General features: G+C 37.6%; 1 protein-coding gene across 5 annotated transcripts in view; it reads left to right on the top strand.

The window, feature by feature from the left end:
* Nucleotides 1-21,737, top strand: part of dock4b (dedicator of cytokinesis 4b) — a 163,404-nt gene that overhangs the window by 59,106 nt on the left and 82,561 nt on the right. For all 5 annotated transcript variants that reach the window (XM_030149278.1, XM_030149281.1, XM_030149279.1 and 2 more), the window contains exons 8-12: nt 2,266-2,417; nt 11,218-11,299; nt 11,456-11,516; nt 11,612-11,744; nt 14,065-14,153. In XM_030149278.1, coding sequence (XP_030005138.1) covers nt 2,266-2,417; nt 11,218-11,299; nt 11,456-11,516; nt 11,612-11,744; nt 14,065-14,153 — 517 coding nt within the window. The remainder of the gene's footprint in view (nt 1-2,265; nt 2,418-11,217; nt 11,300-11,455; nt 11,517-11,611; nt 11,745-14,064; nt 14,154-21,737) is intronic.

Raw genomic sequence — 21,737 nt, 5'->3', positions numbered from 1 at the left:
TTACCTGAACTATTTTAATGTATGGACAGGATTGAGGCTTCAAAACTTATTAAATATTGTAGGTCAGGGTCTGTTTTTGGTTACCAGTGGCTTTTCAGAGGTCTAGGTATAGATCAATGGTTCTGAGTTCAGCTCCAGAGTGGAATCAGTCCTCTTACTTCTTCACAGGTTGCCTCAGAACAAAAAATCATAGTGTTGTGTACGTCGGCTCGGTGCAAAATAACTCAAAAAGACAAAAGCTGCTGTGAATGTTCATTGTTCTTTCCACAGTAATCACAAACACCTCTCCTGACTCCACATGGACATACAGCACATAGATTTAGTGTTGTCATAGCAGTTGTTTATTCTTCCCCTCCTCCTTCTCCTTATCCTCTTGTTGACCCCCTCCCCATGTCTTTACATTCTGCCACAGAAATAAATGTGGAGCAAAATTTGGCAGAGTGTCTACTGGCCATCTGGTGCTCTGTGTGTGGAGAGAATGTGTGTGTGGTGTGTGCGTCCTTGTATTTTTGGGTGTTGACAGCAGATTAGGATGAACCTCACATAAACAGAGCTTAAACATGCATGTTGATCTGGATGGTATTTATACCACCACACTATACAGTGTGACAGCTAAATAATTGATCCTTTTGACATAGGCTGGTGTTGTTGGTACCTAAGTGTCAGCTGTGGAACAGCTGATGGGACTTTGTGCTGCATTATTTCACTGTTGCTTCACTTGTATATATACTGTATATTCAGTGTGATTTTTTTCTTTTGTTTTTTTTGCACCTCAGTTCCTATTTCTGTTAAATTAAGCATCTAGCTGACATAGACACAAACTCTATAACATATCTGTAGGTATTTCACAGTCATTGCATTATCAACATTTCACTTATTTGATACAACCTCATTGTGATTGTGTTACATAATCATCTCCATTCACCTATATAAAGACAGAAATAACTTGTTGTTTTTTCTGCCTTGTTTACCAATATTTAATGACATCATTTTGTTGAGTCCCATTACACTGCAGTCATTTTTTTCATTTTGCCTACTGTATGCCTTCTATATTTATATTACATCGGACTAATTTCCTTTTTTAATTATAACTTTTTTCCCCCAAAGTACATGGTTTATTACACTAATACAGGGTGGGGAAGCAAAATTTACAATATTTTGAGGCAGGGATTGAAAGACAGTGTATGACCAATTAGTTTATTGAAAGTCATGAGAATTTATTTGCCACAAGAAAATTGACATAATAGAAAATGTTTTTATTCTATGTGTCCTCCTTCTTTCTCAATAACTGCCTTCACACGCTTCCTGAAACTTGCGCAAGTGTTCCTCAAATATTCGGGTGACAACTTCTCCCATTCTTCTTTAATAGTATCTTCCAGACTTTCTCGTAATAGTTTTGCTCATAGTCATTCTCTTCTTTACATTATAAACAGTCTTTATGGACACTCCAACTATTTTTGAAATCTCTTTTGGTGTGACGAGTGCATTCAGCAAATTACTCACTCTTTTACGTTTGCTTTCCTGATTACTCATATGGGCAAAAGTTTCTGAAAAGGTATGGATAATAGTGTTAGGTATGATTATGACATCAATATATGTTTGGTTTCAAAACAATTGACGTAGTGCCTGCTGAGAAAAAACAACTAAATGTTCATTGTAAATTTTCCTTCCCCACCCTGTATATTACACTAATATTACTAAAACAGGCCATAATATTGTTAATTCTATCTATCTATCTATCTATCTATCTATCTATCTATCTATCTATCTATCTATCTATCTATCTATCTATCTATCTATCTATCTATCTATCTGTCTGTCTGTCTGTCTGTCTGTCTGTCTGTCTGTCTGTCTGTCTGTCTGTCTGTCTGTCTGTCTGTCTGTCTGTGTGTCTGTGTGTCTGTCTGTCTATGCAAAAGTACAGTAAATATGCACTTTTGGTGATTAAACTCAACTCTAAATCCAGTCTTTCTTAAATGTGGCTGACAGGTATTAAATGAGATGTAACTACATGTTGTTTTTCCCTCCAGTATTAACTGTATTTGATGAGCTTTGATGCAGAATTTGAGGATCTTTTAGGATTTAGAGCTTATGGATTTTACTGTTGTTTTAGCCGTTAAATCCACCCCAGCCTACAGTATATTAGAACAGTAGAGCGTCAGGGGTCTGACCTGTGTGATATATGAATAAATATTAGCCTGCTCAGTTTCCATTTCTAGTAATATTCTTCTGCATTCTCCTCTGCTTTCCCTCCCTTACACACAGATGGAACACCGGCATCGTAAGAAGGAGACCCCAGTGCCTGCTAGCACCCACCACTTGTTTGTTCATGTGAAGAGTCTAATGAGCGCCAACCTCGGGGAAGAGCTAGAAGTCTTTTTTCACATTTATGACGGACGAGAGAATCGACCGCTCAGGTAGACACTTGAGATCAAATCCTCAGAATGATCTAATGAAGGACATGGTGTGCCTTCTTGTGGCTTTTGCCTTCTGTGTAACTTTGTATTTGTTGTCATGTTTCCTTTAAAGTGCAGAATCAATACAAATACAGGAGAGGTCCGTGGGCGATTGCAAGTTGCTATTGAGTCGCTCACTCATGTCAAGAGCTAATCTAATTATATTCACAATGATTTATTAAATGGAGAAGGCTTTGAAACTGCACAGGATGCAGAAAAGTGTACAAGGACACTTTTCTCTCTCGATAAAAAAGAAATTTGTCACCTAGGGAGTCTGCTGACGTCATGCTCACTTCCATGCAGATGCGCCAACATATATACCCACATACTCCTCACCGAGGCGTCGGTGAATAGAAAAGACCGTGTTTAAATCCTATTTAGCTTCATAGTTCAAAACAAAGGAATTCCATTTCATGTCATAAAGCGGTGAAATCGTCAGGCAGGAAAATTGAGTGGGTTGATAAATGAGAGCAGCAACAGTGAAACTTCTTTTGATAAGTCATGCTTGGATTTGACGTCGCTCTCCACCCCACAGGGTCACAATACATGAACAAGGGTGACATTGATGGGATTGATGGGATGTTATTTCATGCAGCACACAGTTCTTAATATTCAGTTGATGTACACAGAAGCGGTAAATTCATGATAGTATTTAAATATGCTCTTTGTGCATTTTGAACCAACATATCCACGCGTTTAATAGAAAGTTAAAGTTTGTCAGCAATGAAAGTCATTTTTTTGTGCCATTTTTTCCCATCCAGTACTTTTATCTTGAAGTGGGTAATTAGTATCCAGTGATATCATATTATGTTGCACTTGAAACACTTTCTCCTTCTGCGTCTCTTTCCTACTGTCATTATCTGGCTCTCCATTTCCGCTCTTGTTCTTTCTCTTGTTCTCTCTGTCTGCCTTCTTACTTTGAGAGATTGAGTTCCTCCCTCAGGTAAAGACTAATTAACCCCCTACCGTTTTCTTGTATGATTCTCATATATTTACTGCACAGTTTCTCATATTACATATATGCAAGTCCCAGTCTGGATTTAACAAAGCACATATTTCACATCCTTCTACTGGATAATTACTGCAGTGATATAATATGTTTCAACTGCAAAAAAGTTCTTTAACTTTTTAATTGATGCAGTGTGTAGCTTCTCATTTCCAGGTTTTCAACCATCAGTTTGTAGAGAGCATAAAGATTGGACTGTGTGTCAGTGGACAAAGGTCATGTGGTCTAATGAGTCCAGACTGACCCTGTTCCACAGGGATGGGTGCGTCAGGATGAGAAGAGAGGTGGATGAAGTGATTACCCATCATGCCTAGTGCCTACAGAATAAGGCTGTGGGGGCAGTGTTATGATCTGGGGTTGATTCAGTCTGTCAGGTCTAAGTTCAACAATGTTATGGGTCCATTAAATGAGGTCAGCTGACCCTGAATATACTGAGTGACCAGGTTTAAAATCAGTGGATTTTTTCCATATCGTATAATGACAATACAATCACATTCATCAGGATCAAAGTGTGAAAGAGTAGTTCAGCAAGTTTGAGACACCATTTCACACATGGGTCAGCCACCACAGAGTCCAGAGCTGAACCCCACTGAGAACCATCAGGATACACTGGTGAAGACAGCTTGAAATACACTTCATTATCAATGCAAGTTCTTGGCAAAATATCAGTGCAACTCTAGATGGAAATAAATGTGGCATTTATGTTGCATAAGCACTGTACAGCATAAACAAAGCCACAGCAAGTGCACCCTGTGTTTTATGTCTAGCAGAACATATATTGTCATCTACTGGTATAAAAGACACTGTCAGAAGCATAGGTCATAGCGCACCGGAGCCCAGCTCAGCTCTGCCTCCTTAGGTCCACAACAAACCCCACTGGAGCTCAGCTCCATTTCCCTCAATGCAAAACAACTCTCTACTATTTCTGTTATTCAGTTTCATTTCCTGATAAACAAAATAAACTCTAAAGTTGAACAAGTGCAAGAAGACCAAATCAGCGACATGGGATCGTCAGATGTCAAGTCATACTGCAGTCTATCATTCTACTATCTCAGTATGTCAACATCAGTGCACCGCTCACCTAAATCATGATCTATTCTAAATGGATCCTAGTATTCTAGAGTCTACAGCAGAGTTGCCCACATTTTTTCATCTTGTTTGTTCAACTTTTAAAATGACCAAGACAAAAATGATCTACCACCACTATATGTTATATGTTATATATCAGTGGATAGCTCATTAGGTAATATTACTACCCTTTTATATCAGTGGTTGGATAGTTTGGTAGGTAACACTACTGACTGTGGTGCAGGAGACTGGGGTTTGAATCCTGGAAGCTGAACCATTTTACCTATAATTTTAGTCCATTTTTAATGCCATGCGATCTACCCACGCTACCAATGGGTTAGATGCTGAAGCCTATACATTAAAACTGAACAAAAAAAGTTTATGACATAAATTGTGGGCAGTGTGAGGGCTATAATGTAGATGTTTGTGAAATAAGTTGACCATTGGCTGTAGGCTACACAAAGGCTCGCTCTCCTCACAGAAGCCAATTTAACCTCTGGTCAGAAGGTTAAACAACTACATTCACAGACTAATCATATTACACTACACCTTCGTCTAAAATGAAAACAGATACAGCAATAATATACTCAATACACTTCGCTGTTTTCCTTTTAGCAGCTTATTTTGATCTCTTAATCTGCTAATTAATTTCTGTCTCCAGTTTTATGGGCATACAGGCAGTCAGAGGCGTGAACTATTGTCCCTTTGTGTTTCTAATTTTGTGTCTGCTGCTCATGTGCATGTTGCAGTTGCATCAGTTGTCTTCAAGGAAAATTTTACAATGGCATCGAGCCAACTGTCTGGTCACACACATGAACAGACACACACACACACACACACACACACACACAAGGCAGGGAGCCATTTGAATGCGTCCCTCTGTGTTGGTGGTTTGTGTGTGTCTGTGTATGTCAGAGACCAGATGGGGGTCCGACCCGTTGTCTCTGTACCATGCCAACACGAGCAGCCCCTGTTTGCCATGGCAGCTTCTTTGTGTTTAATACAGACTCCTTGTCTGTGTCTCACAAACACACAGTTGCTTACTGTGCCATCCAACATGGGATCCTGCTGCTTTTGTAAGTTTTAATTCTATTTCAAGCCAAGTAAATATTAAAATTACAAGTGTGCAGAGCCTTTATACTGCCTTCTCTGTCCTGTCTCTTCACATGCTCACACTTCCCCTCCTCATAACCCTAACCTCCACCCAGCTCTAACAAGGTCACCCACAGATGACTGGGTGTGTGTACATGTTTTCTGCTCATTTTATGTGGACTGCAGATGCCCAGTGTGTGTTTTTGACAGAAGGGTGGGTGTACGTGATAGGTCTGCCCTTGTGGGTTTTTCTTTACCTTTTTGCCAGGTTTAATTTTTCTTCTGCCGATTCCACTGGCCTACACTTAAAAAGCCTCCAGGATAAAAAATAGCCAAGCTCTACCAAGTTTGAGTCATTAAAACATTAAGTCAAAAATACTGGTTGGCTGTAGTTTCCAAGATACAGTCTTGGATCAAAATGTGAAAATCTGTGAATTAATGAGAGAATAGGTTTTATTCAAAGGGAATGTTTGTCTCAGAGCTACCAGATCTACTTCAAAAAACTGTCTGTGCATTACAATACATTCACTTTTCAGGGTCTTTCTAATAGAAGATTGAGTAATCTATTGTATTAACCCATAGGGGTCCACGGTCACAGCCCGTGACTGAATCACATGACATTTTCAACATGTCGTAGCGTCGGAAGTTGCGTAGACCACTGGGGACAACTGCATTCAAAAGTGTGAACTTAAAACACTCTCCCACTTTCCATTTGATGTTGCTAGAGCAAATACAACCAGAGATATGGCGTTTGAAACCGGAATGAACATGAATAAAAGTATGAAAATGAGGTGTGTGGGGGGGTATTTTTCTGAACCCCCCCTTCATCATTTTTTGTCCTTTTTCAAAACAGAAAAAACTGGTAGAATCTGTGGATTCTAATCCACAAACTGCATTAGCATTACAGGTAAGGGTGAGGTTGACCCCACCTGAACTGGATGAGGAAACTGGGAAGACCGGGGGTTGAGAAAACCAAAGAAAATGCCTATGTAAAGATATGCTTTTGTGTCAAATATTTGAGTATACTTTTAATTTATTACAATTTTAATTTTCCATACCTAATATTTGGAACCAATATTCACTTTTAAAATCTTTGAAAAGATTCGTTAAGCATCTTTGTGTTATTTATGCAATAAATTATAAACATTTTTCAAGTCTGATTTTATATTTTTTGTGTGTTTTTTGGCCTTTTGTGTTGATATAGAAGGTTAAAGTGAAAAAATAATAGGCAGATGAGATAGATGAAGTTGTGCTGAAAAAAAGATACCAAACATGTGTATAGTAAACATGTCTTTATATAGTATATAAAGGCAAAACTAAAAGTACTCAAAAACGGCCAAAATAGGCTCAGACCCCTAAGGGTTAATATATATAAATCAGTATATATGTCTAACAACACTCCAACATATACACTGAAAACATCAGATAACCAGCCCTTTTGTCATTTTGTCTTTCTAAACTCTGTAAGATTATGATGTTATTTCGTCCAATTTCTACCCCACGTCTGAGGGTATTTTTAGGATTCCTAGTGGAGGGGTGAGAGACAGTTAATTTATCCAGTATTATACATGGCAGTGGCTCCCAGTCCCATCCCCCTCCGCCCCCTCATTGGGCTCCTAATGCAATCATCGATATCAGCAGTGGGACTAGTGAGAGCTGTGAGGGCTCTGAGGGGAGGGAAATCGGCCATTCATGTTATGTTAATGTGAGTGGTGATAGAGGGAGATAAGGTCCCGCTGGGGCACACTGGTCCTCTTAGCCTGGGTGATCAACACACTGCAGCTGTGAGGGAGAAGGGCTGGTGGCAAGGGAGTGTGTGTTAGAGGAGAGAGTCGTGTGTGTGTGTGTGTGTGTGTGTTTACAGGAGGGGTTGTTAATTGGCAGTTGGGGTTTCAACAATAGAGGGCTAATTAGAGTTCCTGAAAGCGTGTTCAAGTCTCATGTCTAATGCACAGGAATCCATCTCCATATGGCCAGATAAATGGTCTGGAAAGTTACACAGAGCAGCTAATGAGTAACAACCGCAACTAAATCAAATCAGCTCTCAACTGGTTCAGTAAAAAGGAAAACTTTACTAAAGGAATACATATATGAGAAATCATGTGCATTTGTATAATTAATAATGTGGATTTTAATTAATTCCAACATGGGCTCTCACTGCCCTACATACACAAAACACTGAGCTACAATGTAAGACGCAGCCTCTTATTTACATCATGAACACAGACAACTTTATACTTGTAATCAGTTCTTTTAATAGCTCACAGACAGTTCTAAAACGTCCTAATCCATTGTTGCTGTTTGTGGTATAAAGTCCCATCATATGCTGGGGTATATTCTGCTCCTGTGTGAATGGGCCTAATGTAGCTTACGCTGCTAGCCATGCCAGCGACTTGGCTCATTGTCAAGCATTGGTGCATTACAAGGTTTTCTCTCTGCTTATCGGTGGACTGTGAAAGTCACCTAACTGGATTAGCCCTCAGCTCGCCAGCCAGGATGAGACGGGCCCAGCAGGATGCCGCCGCTGCCTCTCTTTGAGCCTGTGTGCGCGATAGAGAGACTGTAAAGTACAAAGAGAATGAAAAGGCGATCTGTGTCTGTCCTTTCTGTTTTAGTCCGACATGCACTTTATTTCCCGCCAGCATCAGGGCATTTGAGGCAGAGTTATTTCAAGTGCATCATGTTTTTCTGCGAAGGTTTTTAATTTTATATGTGAAGCCCACACTCTGTATGATATAAAAACCATACAAAATGTTATTCAGCATTTAGACAGACAATTACTTTGGGAACTTAATCAATCAGAGTTTATTTATATAGCAACTTTACAACAACGCAAAGAAAACCAATGTGCTTTACATCTAAAAACATGATTAAACAAGTGGTGCCAGGCACAACAAACCCTGTCCTTAGCATGGATTGCAGCTTATTTTGGCATGGATCCAGCTGATGTCGTCATGTCTATACATGTGCCGATGTCAGCATATCGATTTCCTTTATATATGTGCAAAGTTTGAAGTAAATTGAGACAAAATTTATGTTTTTATAGACATTTGAAATTTCACCTATCATAAGTAAATGGGACAAGAAAAAAGATTTTAAAAATTCATGAAAGATTTAAACTTTGACCTTCTTTCCCCAAATGTAATCACATCAATTCTGGGTCACTGGCAATCTATAAACCAAATTTGGTGTGAATTCAATCAATAGTTTTGCTGCTAAAGATATTTGAAATTTTACCCTTTATGAGTAAATGGGGGGTGGGGGTAGGGGGGGTGTACAGAATTAATAAAATTTTGAACTTTGGTCAAATTTGGTATGAATTCAACCAATAGTTTTGCTGCTAGAGTGTTAACAAACAAACAAACAGAACCAAAAACAATACCCCTTGCCTCTCCTTCGGGGGGTGGGGTAATTTTAAAAAACAAGAGTTTAATCAGATACTATAAACGTGCATAAAACAATAAGACACAACACACAGTGACAGAAAAGACCACAAATTTCAAACCTCAGAGTGTCTCAGTGCTCAGGGTTCAAACCCAGTCTGAACAGCTGTGTCTTGAACCTGGACTTAAACAGGGACAGGTCAGTGAGGACTCACAGGTCAAGAGGCAGCGAGTTCCACAGCTTTGGAGCGGCAACAGCAAAGGAACAATCACCCCACTGTTTATATCTGGACCTGGGGACGCCCAAAACCATCTGAGCAGATGATCATAGGACTCTGCTGGGGCGGTGAACTATTAAAATCTCAGACAAATAGGGAGGAGCGAGGCCGTTTAAAGCTTTAAAAACAAACATTCACATTTTAAAATCAATGCAATAGTGGACTGGGAGCCAATGGAGAGAAGAGAGGATGGGGGTGATGTGGTTGTGTCTGGAGGAGATGGTTAAAGGGGTCATATTTTGCTAAACCTACTTTTATTAGTCTTTGGTTCATTTATTTGTGTATTTGGACCCTAATAGTTCATAAAGTTTGAATTTGAACCCTCCAGGTGCTGCAAAGCTATCTTTATATTCATTTTGGCAAAAATCGAGTCGATTTCTTTCTACAACCTGTTTTAATTCCTGCTTAATTTGTTACGTCACTACATTAGCTCATATGAGGTCAAGACTTCGAACAAACATAGAGGCAACTGATATTCTGACATCAGCACATGCATAGACATGATGACATCAGCTGGATCAAAGCCAAAATAAGCTACAATACGTACGAGGGGTGGGGTTTGTTGTGCCTGGCACCACATGTTACAAGTTCAAACTCTATTTTGAGTCTAAATGATATTATCCAACAGGTTGATTTACTTCTTAGATTCACCGTGATGTTTATAAGGCATGAGTTTGTGTGTCACAACTAGGGATGTAACGATATGAAAATATCATATCACAGTTATTGTGACCAAAATTATCACGGTTATCATTATTATCGCGGGTATTGTTGAAATTGTGCTCAAATTGGTCAAAAAATACTAATACACGCACTGAAATAATTTAACTAAGTTGTATTAAAAAAAAAAACAAAACTAACAAAACAAGTAAAATAATCGGCACAATGTACTTTCTGTTGCAGAAACATTCAAATATTAACCCTTAGGGGTCTGAGCCTATTTTGTCCGTTTTTCAGTACTTTTGATTTTGCTTTTATATACTATATAAAGAAATGTTTACTATACCCATATTTGGTATCTTTTTTTGGCACAACTTCATCTATAACATCTGTCTATTATTTTTTCACTTTAACCTACTATATCAACACAAAAGGACAAAAAACACACAAAAAATATAAAATCCGATTTGAAAAATGTATATAATTTATTGCATAAATAGCACAAAGATGCTTAACGAACCTTTTCAAAGACTTTAAAAGTGAATATTGGTTCCAAATATTAGGCATATACAAATAAAAATGGTAATAAATTAAAACTATACTCAAATATTTGACATAAAATCAGATCTTTACATAGGTGTTTTTTTCCCTTAAAAGTGCGGTAATCAAACACAGTTATCATGATAATTAGAATTTAAAGGGTAATACTAACCGTCTGCAATTTTACCGCGGTTTATCGTTATACTGGTAATCGTTACATCCCTAGTCACAACCTAAGGATATGTGACAACTGGCTAAGGATTGTACAGTTTTTCTCTCATCCCATGCTCTTCTCCCTGACAGTCAAGAATCTGGGCTAAAAATGTCAGTGAGATGATATGCAACAACACAATGAATATTTTATCCAGCTGTGGGAGCCACGTGTGGATGTAGTTGTTACAGACGTTCATTGTTGGGAATTTAGTTCAGTAAATCAAGCTTTGTGTATCTTTTTCTCTCCCTCTATCCTTCCTCTGTTGCCTCTCTGCCTGTTTTTCTCTGCCTCATATTCTGTTTGAAGGATTCGGGCAACTTTAGTTTAAAGTTGGAACTTTGAAGCAGTTCCTCTAGTGCCTGCTGTTCAGCGCTTGACGATTTTGACATTGCGTCTAATCTTTATTCTGATCTTGTTAGCACTGGTTTGGATGCTGTTGTTTACCATGACACAGAGCCATCACTCCTGACCCCATTCATCTCCATGTGTGCCCCCTTCCTCTGTCTCTTCTCTTGTACAGTGAAAGGTTCTTTGTCAGGCTGAATAAGAGCGGGTTGCCCAAGTCGCCAGAGAAGACGGAGAGACAATGCACGCTATTTGTGGTGAGCAGTGAACATGACTTTGTGTGTACAAGGATAATTGGGAGCAATTTAAAGCTTTGTAAAGCTGATTTTCGGTCACGTTTCATTACCCTGAAGAGTCAGTCAGTGCTGAAAACATTAATGAATGTGATACTAAGGTGTGTTTTTGTTTTTCAGGATTTGGGAAGTAGTGATTTACGGAAAGATGTTTATATTGTTGTTCACATCATCAGAATAGGTAGGAGTCACAAAGCTGTTTCCATATTCTGCTGTTTTAAATTCCCTGAGCTCTCGCATCAGTGCATCTGATACTAGATATGTTTGTGTTTACAGGGAGAATGGGAGCAGGTGAGAAGAAGAACTTGTGTAGCGTACAGTACAGGCGGCCTTTTGGCTGTGCTGTTGTCAGCATAGCGGATCTCCTCACTGCTGACTCCAAGGATGACCACCTGCTGAAGGTTTATGCGTAAGTCACAGTAAACAACCACTATTTCACTACTGAGTCATTTATTCTAACTTTTAAATCTTGCAAGAGTTCTTGGGTTAAACAAAAACAGTGAACTCAGTCTGATTGTTGAAGTTCAAATTCAGTGAGTAGATAAATGCTTACATGCTGCAGGTTATGCTTGAGTTTTGATTATAAGATGGGAAGTGTGTAATTTCCTGTCTTTCAGTAAATATAGGCTATTTGGTGTTCTGACATAGTCTACTCTACACGATGCCCTGAGGGGTAGACAAACTACTGCTGACACACTAGTCTGACCTAAATTATAGCAGGATCAGAGTGCTCTGCAGCCTTTGTCCAAAAGAAAACGCAGCTACTTCCCCTGAAACTGCAGCAACGCTAGAGACGTATTAGTTGGATTAGCATTAAAGTTCTGATCTGGATGTTTTTAAGACTTAGATCCAGACATGACGTCACTATAAATGAGGTTGTTTTTACTTAACGTGGCCCAGTCAGTTGTTTCCTATGATGAAAACAACCTGTGTGCATCTGTGATTTATGTTACGTTATATCCTCTTTAGATCTAGACATGCTTTTTTGTCCTCTGTAGGGGGACAAGAGTTTCACAGCTTTATTTAAAAAAACAAAACAAAACAATAAGACTGTCTATTGCAAAGGGCATTCCATAAAAAACTTATCCAAAAAAAAAAGTTGAATTATGCTGTTTTCAAGCAAGAGAATTAGTTAATGTTAAAAAGCCAAAACTCTGACTTTTCTGGGTCTCAGGAGGATATACAGGGTACCTGCGGGGTCTTAAAAAGTCTTAAAAGACGTTTATATACTGAGCCATCTCATATTGGAATATGATACCTCTAGAAATGCTGTTATTAAGTAATCATTTTGTTTTTGAAACACATCTTAAGAAATCTATAACCAATAATGAAACAATGCTAAATTAATGTAACTACGTTTTGTTTTTTCTGTTTTTTGTTTTTTTTCCTACGTGCTTTGTAAATGTATTAATTGCAATATTTTTATATTGAGAATCATGTTTTTTAAACAAATATTAAGAAATCTATAATCAGTAATGAAACAGTGCAAACTTAATATAACTATGTTTTGTTTTTTTTTTTTTTTCTTTGCATGTGCTTTGTAAATGTAAAAATTGTAATACTTTAATACTGGGAATGGACCCCAGGAAGATTAGTCTCTACTTTGGTAGACACTAATGGGGATCCTTAAATAAATAAATAAGTAAAAAGTCTTCAGTTTACAAATCTGCATTTAATACCTTCAAAAGTCTTTAAAAGGTATTACATTTGATATGGTAGCTCTTAAATTATGTTGCCATATACTGTCATAAAACATTATTCTACTCACTTCCACCCATTTCAACCCGACAATTTATATTGAAATTATGAACCAAATGTTGGTAACTTTGCAGCCCCTGGTGAGAAATGACTTGGAATGGTGAGAATCAAGGTATTGGAAATAAATACATTTTCTTAAATTCTATGAGTCACAAATTTTTGCCAGTATGACCATAAAATAGGCATTAACATCTGTTCTCATTAGCTTTATAAAGGTCTTAAAAGTCTTACATTGAACTTATAGAAACCTGTAGGAACCCTGTATATGCAGTTGTGGAAAAAAAAAATATTAGACCACTCCTTGTTTTCTTCAATTTCTTGTTCATTTTAATGTCTGGTACAACTAAACGCACATTTGTTTGGACAAATAAAATGATAACAACGAAAATAGCTCATAGTAGTTTAATTTCAGAGCTGATATCTATCCATTTTCCATGTTTTCTTGACAATAACCAAAATCATTTCAGTTCTTACTTCAGTATCTGTTTTCTTTTCTGTCTGTTTTAGTCACATGATACACACAGGAGTTAGTACTTGATTGCATAACCACTGTTTTTGATGACTTTCGATAGTCTAAGAATTTTTTCTGCAACTGTACATATATATATATGTACATATACACACATACATATGTACATATATATATATATATATATATATATATATATATATATATATATATATATATATATATATATATATATATATATATATATACATATATATATATATATATATATATATATATATATATATATATATATATATATATATATATATATATGTGTGTGTGTGTGTGTGTGTGTGTGTGTGTGTGTGTGTGTGTGTGTAGAACAAGAAGTAACCAATGCACTTGAGTTTGGTGGCAGCACATTGCATATAAGTGTGGTGATAAGGGTATTTAGGATTAAGAAAAAAAAAAGATTACTATATTAATATATATCTGTTACACTCTTATTCTTTGGTTTTAGGTGTAACACAGAGAGTGAGTGGTACCAGATCCATGAGAATATCATCAAGAAGGCCAATTCTAGATACAACCTATCAGGCTCCAACACAGGTAAGAATGACTTCAGGTTCATTCAGGTTGTCTAACAGGGGTGTCCTTTCCATTCTGAGGCCGAAAAGACATGTTTCCTTTACTCTAATTTTAGACTTAGACTTAGACAGACTTTATTGTCATTCAGATATACAAGCATATACAGAACAAAATTTTGGTACATTTGCTCGCTACAGTATAAAACCAGAAAAGCGCTTGGAGAGCGCAGACTTCCGCCAATGCAGATCAGTCCCCCCCACCCCCTACCCCACCCCTCCGATCACCACCAAAATTTAATCATTTGTTCCTTGTGCCAGTATCAACATTTCCTGAAAATTTCATCAAAATCCTTCCATAACTTTTTGATTTATCTAGCTAACAGACAAACAAAGGAACAAACACAGATGAAAACATAACCTCCGTTAAGGAATGGCGGCGGTAATAACAGAATAAAAAATATAGAATATAGGCAGTAAAAATGTAAGATATGTGGAATGTAGGCCGTGCAAAAGACAAAAAAGTGCAGAATACAGTGCAAAATGTAATAAAGTACAGATTAAAAGTGTCCGTACAGTCTATGAATTTAAGAGTCTGATGACCTGGGGGAAAAAACTATTTTGGATCCTGGTGGTTCTGCACCGGATGCTGCAGAATATTCTTCCAGAGAGCAGAAGTGAAAAAAGTCCATGGTGGGAGTGTGAGGCATTCTTGTTGATGTTTCTGGACTGGGACACACAGCGCTGAGTTTTGTTGATGTGGTGATAATGGTCCCAAATGATGTAAAATGAGATGTTTTGTGTTGGTAAGAATGTGTGCCTGAATCTTCCACAAACTCTGTCAGAATGCAAGAATCCAGACACCTTCTGACAACCCAAATTAACCTGTTCTTTTAGTTATCTTGTAGCATACAAAGGTTTAGACTTAACACAACCAAGCGATTAAATGTTATAAATTGTGGTTTTTAAGTGGATTTCCTCCTTTTGCCTTCCGTCTGGTGTCAAGAGCATCATCAGTCTCTTACTATGAGATCATCAGTTTCCGGTCAATGTAAGAAGCATATATGTGGGAGTAAAGTTCCTCTTAACGAAAGCGGATTAATGTGCATGTGGTCATGTCTGCAGGAAGTCAGAAGCTGTTGCAAATGCATTCAGAGGATTTTTATAAATAGCTGTGTTCGTACCAGACTGAACAACAGTATCAGCAGTTTCCAATAGCAACAGGTTGGTGGAGAATGAGAACATTTGGTTCTTCAAACATCAAACAAATATTATGGCATATAAAAAGGTTGTTGGTACCCCTGATTTATTTCTGTGAATTGTACATTTATTATTGGAGGTATCATATACTCTAGATAAAAAGTTAAAAATACTTGGTAATGTTTGTCTTCTTGCAAAATGAAAAAAAAATTGAGATGTAACTTCTGATTATGACGATGGCAGCGGCAAAAAGACTGAACCATGAACAATACATTGCCAACAGTAGTACTTAGCTATTTGCATCAAGGTGTAAATGTACAAATAAAAACAATAAGAAGTAGTTCATCACTTTTGTCATAATGCTGATTTACACATTCTAACTGCTGTGGCAGATTATAATTTCCACAACAAAAGTATTCATTCTTGGAGTAAATTTCTCTTTAATATGTTCCTGGCATGTTGTGTAGATTTTAACTATCCTGCAGCCATGACTGTTGTGGAAACTATTGGTATTGAAACATTTTAGCTCCATGGAATCAAATAATTTACCTAGAGAAAATGTCAGACTGATGCAAAACTTAAAAAATAACTTACAGGAGTCATGTGTGGTACTGAAGATGACTGACCCATAAAGACCCAAACAGCAACTGGTGACCAAAACCATCTAGTGGTCTAAAATATTTAGTAACTTCTGATCCATTAATCCTATCCATACATGTAAATGATTGGTGTAAAACCCAGTTTGTCATCTTTTCATGGTCATCAGATATGACCCATTTGGATGTTCAGAGGCTCCGTAGTTACTGTGGAAACACTGTCATCTTCTACAACACTGATTCACCAGTAAAACCCGTGGAGCTTCATCAATGACAGTGGATGGACACACTGGGTTTATGTTCAGTTAATGACAGATTTGCTGAAAAAGTCACTTTTTCTCCACTTTTCTCTGTTTCTGATATAATAACCCTCAACTTTAATCTAAGTTTCTATGAACATCTACATGATTAGTCAATTAAATACAGGAAAATACATGGTTTTCATTGAAAAACACAAAATACAGAGGATAATATTATAATAAATGGTGATAAATCATTTAAAAAAGGTGAAATCTTAAGAAAAATGCATTTGGGAACTGCCACAAAAGTAACACAGGTCTTTATGGGTCAACTTAACATATGACTGAACTGAAACTAAAGTGAAGTAGAATCTGGACCTAAACTAAACAGAAATTTGAATCGAATGCAGAAATATTGTTGAAAGTTAAATGTGACATTTTCAAACTATCGTGACCTCACTCTATAGAACAACTTTTTAAAGATCATCAGAGAAAGAAGATCAGGAATAGAAGTTCACAGAAATAATCTGAGAATGATCTGCAGTCAGCTCACATCTTCTACAGCAGGGGTGTCAAACTCATTTTAGTTCAGGGGCCACATTCAGCCCAACGTGATCTCAAATGGGCCGGACCAGTAAAATAATAACAGTGAAAAAAGTAAAATTATATTATGATCAGGTTTACATCGATAAAGTTTTCTTAGAAACCTGAATAACATGAACAACTTGCCCCGGTTTATTAGTTTATCATTTACACATGTTCATTACAATCGTACAAAACATTTAGTAACAGGCAGAATATTGGTCAAATTGCATTTACTTTTCTTAAAACATTTCTGTTTGTTTATATTTGTTCAGGTTATTCACATTTTTTGTAAGAGTATAGTTTGGTAATGTAAACATTTTCATATAATTTTACTTTTTTACACCAAAAAAACAAAGAGAAAATTTGGGGTTGTCATAATTTATAGGTTATTATGATAATATTTTACTGGTCTGACCCACTTGAACTCTAATTGGACTGTATGTGTCTGTATGTGGAACCTGAATTAAAATGATTTTGACACCATTGATTTTTGCCTTTCACAAATTCATCGCACAGGCCGAATTGGACCCTTCAGCGGGTCAGATTTGGCCCCCAGGCCGCATGTTTGGCACCTGTGTTCTACAGTCTTTGGACAACTACAAGATTTAAAATCGGATAAATCCTACAGATAACTTATTACATGCCACCTGTTCAACTTCCTACACCAGATGACAGTGCAGATCCGTGTTTCTTGGCTGTACCGTCCACAGTTGGTCGGTTCACTCAGCTGGAACATCTTGCCTGCTGGGTGAATGACTTTTTCAAGCACATTTTAGTCAAAAGCAATTAATCACAGTGATTGGTCACAACAGTATCATTGGCAGAGAGCATTTCCTTTAGTTCTAAAAGCCTTGAACAGAGCATCTCTCACACCCTGGCACACATATAATAAACACATGTAAGTTAATTATTTTCAAGAGTTACTCCAGCACTTGGCTGCAGCGTGCAGTTTATCACAAACACTTGGATTTCAGCGATTGAGTAGCTGTCAACTACAGACATTGATCCAGCGAAACGCCTGATTTGCTTCACTGCTCTCTCTTTCAAAGTGCATTAGCAGGGAGCTGTGGGTCTTTTGTCACAATTCTCTGCCATGCATAATTCAAGTGGGTTTGTTCCAAAATTACATTTCCACCACTTAACCGAATTTGACATTGATCTTAAGAAATGAAAATAAAACGCACACCATGTAGAATACATTAGAGGAAATAATTGTCATTTCTAAGTTGATGAGTGCTGGGTTTTAGCTTTAATTTATGTGTTATGAGCACCATTTATCTGTGTTGACCAAACATACTAATTATAATTTTATTTGCTTTGACAGTTTTATTGCATGTTTTTAAATTCTCATATCTCTTCCTCCCTTGCACACAGACACCCACTCACACTCTACTTAGCTCTAGTGACACAAGCAAAAAAAAAAAAAAACAAAAAAAAAAAACACAAAAATCCTCAAACCTGTTTCCTGCTCTTTCTCTCTGTTCATGCACAACATCACTTGCAGCTTATTTTAACTGGATACATTCTCATCTAAAAAGTTAATTCCTCCCAAAGGGAAATTATTCTGCTGCAGAGCTACATTACAGAAAAGATAACACTTGAGTCCTTGCTTTGCCTCAAACTCATTTGAGCAAACCGGAGAAAATATTTCATTTCAAGCAAACAGGTCAGTGTCTCCTCTCCGGTCTGTCCCTGTAAAAATGTCTATGTAGGAGTTATGGAACACCATGCATAATTAAAGGCCCGCAATTTATTACATTTAGTGTCAGGAGGGCAATTAAAACAAAGTATCAGTGTGCAGTGGAGTGAGATAAGGTTGTGTGTATTTGTGTACATGTTTATATGTGTACTGTATGCCATCTGTGAGTGTGTGTGCGTCCTTTAGTGTGTCTGAACTTGTCTCGCTGTGTGGTTCTCCTTTAAAGCAGCCCTGGCTTTCTGCCAGAAGTCTCTTATTAGCAGCCAATTAGCTGGGGAGAGATGAATGCACTGCCCTTAAAATATAAAGAACGGTGTGCTGTTTGGATCATAAAATGACACAGTCTGAGTGTGTGTGTGGAGAGCTGGTCATTCTGTCCACATGGAGACTGCACCACGAAGAAGGAGTGTCCAAAAACAAGATAAAAACATTACATCTGAGGGAAAAGGTACTCAAAACAAGTGAAGTATCTGGCCGTGCAGCAAGATAATGCCACCTTACAAGATTTTAAGCAATTAAGATTGTTAAATCTAGAAATAAGCATGTGTACAGATGTTTGGACACTTAAAGGAGTGATATTTTGCTTTTTTAAATGGAATTATGTATTTTAAAACATTTCCCTGTGGTCTACCAAAACTGTAAATGCTCTGCTTGGGTCGGAATTCTTCATTAATTCAACTCCACAGGTCCATCTTCAACCCTATTTCTGAGTAAGGACAAAAAAAAGGTTGTTTTGAGCGCTGGCCCTTTAAATGCACATGACCCCGCCCCCTTCCGGGTTGTTGGCTGTGCCGTTCTGTCCTGTTCAGCCACTTGAGTTAATTAATACAACCAGCAACTGAACATTTTAGGTAATCAGCTCCAAATTTGGACATATTTTCAGTTTTTACTTCAGTTGCTGCTGCTGATAAACAATTATGTCGTACTCGAAGAAATGTTCATCAGAAGTCTTGACCTTTTATGAGAAAATGTCATGACGTAGCTACTTATAAAACGTAACTAATAAAGACGGAATTTAAACGGGTTGTACAAATCCACTCGAGTTTTGCCAAAATGAATATAAAAATACCTTTGCAGCACCTGGAGGGTTCAAGTTCAAACTGTATGAACTATTAGGGTCCGAATACACAAATAAATGAACCAAAGACTAATAAAAGTGGGTTGAGCTAAATATGACCCCTTTAAATAAGATATTAACTCTTAAAACGCGATAAATTATCTAACACTTGTAAGTTCTTTTTATTTTGGTAAGAAGCTAATAATTTGCAGTGTGATTCCTCCCATAGGCGTTCATATTCTTGGCTGTGCATTTTAAGGTCATGGGATTGTTTTAATCGTATTCGAAAGAGGAATAAGCCAGCTGATGAAAGGCTATTGTTATTTTGTTTATATGTAGCTCGGTAATCCAAAAAAGGGATTTCATAAGAATGTGTCTCTGCATGAGTCAGGTCAGGTAGATAATTCAGCACCCACCTCCACGCGAGCGTAGGCAGTGACAGAAGAGCCTGCGACATCTCCACTGTTTTGTTTTGGAGTTTTTCTTTTGCTTTTTGTTGAGTTTGTGAAGAGGCAGGCTGGGTGGGCTGAGGGCAGGAAAGGTCGAGGGTGTTTTTGTCAGCGTCAGCTACATCTACTGGGCAGAATAGTAATGAAGCCCGTTTGCCTAATTGTAGCCTTGCAGCAGCTTTTAGTGCTCAACTGTGTGTATGTGTGGTCATTTATGTGTGTATAAATGCCAAAGGCTTGATCCACACTGAGGGACAGGCAGATTAGACTCTAACAAACTCTCCTCTGAACCTAATGGGACTCTCCTTTCACTTCCCATGAGGCCTTTGTGCCACCCTGAACACACTGTTAATTGACTGAGTGTGTTATTTCTGAATTATTTAGGCTTTTGGGCCGCTGTGTTGTAGCTCAGTCATCCTTTATGCTGTATGTATGCAGGGTTTTTACAGTTGTATCTTTAAACCTTAGGGGTCACGGCTCTGTGACTGAATCACATGACATTTTCAACACGTCGTAGCATCGGAAGTTGGTCACGTAGACCACTGGGGATAATTGGATTTGAAAGTGCAGAATTGAAACTCTCTCCTACTTTTTATTTGATGTTGACGGAGCAAATACAACCGGATATATGATGATTTGAAACTGGAACAAACAAACCATTTAGTATTATTATAGCAATATAAAGCAAGCGTTATATTTCTGACCATACCTTCGTAATTTTTTGTACTTTTTCAAAACGGTAAAAACTGGCCAAATCTGCGGATACTAATCCACAGACTGCATTAGCATTACAGGTAAGGGTGAGAATGACCCCCACCGGAACCAGATGTAGAAACTGGGAAGACCCGGGGGGGACTGGAGAAAATGCCTATGTAAAGATATGCTTTTATGTCAAATATTTGAATATAGTTTTAATTTATTACAATTTTAATTTTATATACCTAATATTTGGAACCAATATTCACTTTTAAAGTCTTTCAAAAGGTTAATTAAGCATCTTTGCGTTATTTATGCAATAAATTACGGTATATACATTTTTCAAATCAGAATTTATATTTTTTAAGTGTTTTTTGTCCTTTTGTGTTGATACAGTAGGTTAAAGTGAAAAATAATAGGCAGATGACATAGATGAACTTGTGCTGAAAAATAAAAAGATACCAAACATGGGTATAGTAAACATGTCTTTATATAGTATATAAAAGCAAAATCAAAAGTATTCAAAACAGCCAAAATTGGCTCAGACCCCTAAGGATTAAAGGTGTTGTCCCTGCGTCACAGAGCATCGTACAGTGTGCTGCACCACCAACATGTTTACAAGCGAGTCACGTCGCCTTGTCGCAGTTAATGAAGCATCTCACCACTGCCTCCAAACTTTCTTGAACCCAACCACAACAATAATCATCATCATCCCGCGCATTCCCATGCTGTTCTGCTGTTTGTGTATCTGCCTCTTCTCATCATAAACATGGACACACACACACACACACACACACACGCATCACGAAGATGCATTTTGAACTGCAAATACAAGCCAGTTCTTTAATTTAGCGTGGCTGACATTTGGAGTTATTGCATAAGGATATTGATTTCAGATGACTGCCTTCTTGTAGGATTTCCTCTTAATAAAAAAGGAACTGGGAATGAGTCACAAGCTGTTTACATTTTTTGTTTATGTGTGCGGGGGTGTGTGCTAGCTTTCCTCACACATAAATGTTGCTGTTGGCAGGTATAACTGTAGTGGTCCGGTCTGCAAGTTCATACAGCTGCAGTAAAACTCAAAATAT

The sequence above is a fragment of the Sphaeramia orbicularis genome, chromosome 12 (assembly GCF_902148855.1).
Source record: "Sphaeramia orbicularis chromosome 12, fSphaOr1.1, whole genome shotgun sequence".
Taxonomy (NCBI): Eukaryota; Metazoa; Chordata; class Actinopteri; order Kurtiformes; family Apogonidae; genus Sphaeramia; species Sphaeramia orbicularis.
Note: the sequence above shows the minus strand (reverse complement) of the source record. Positions and strands in the feature narration are given on the sequence as shown.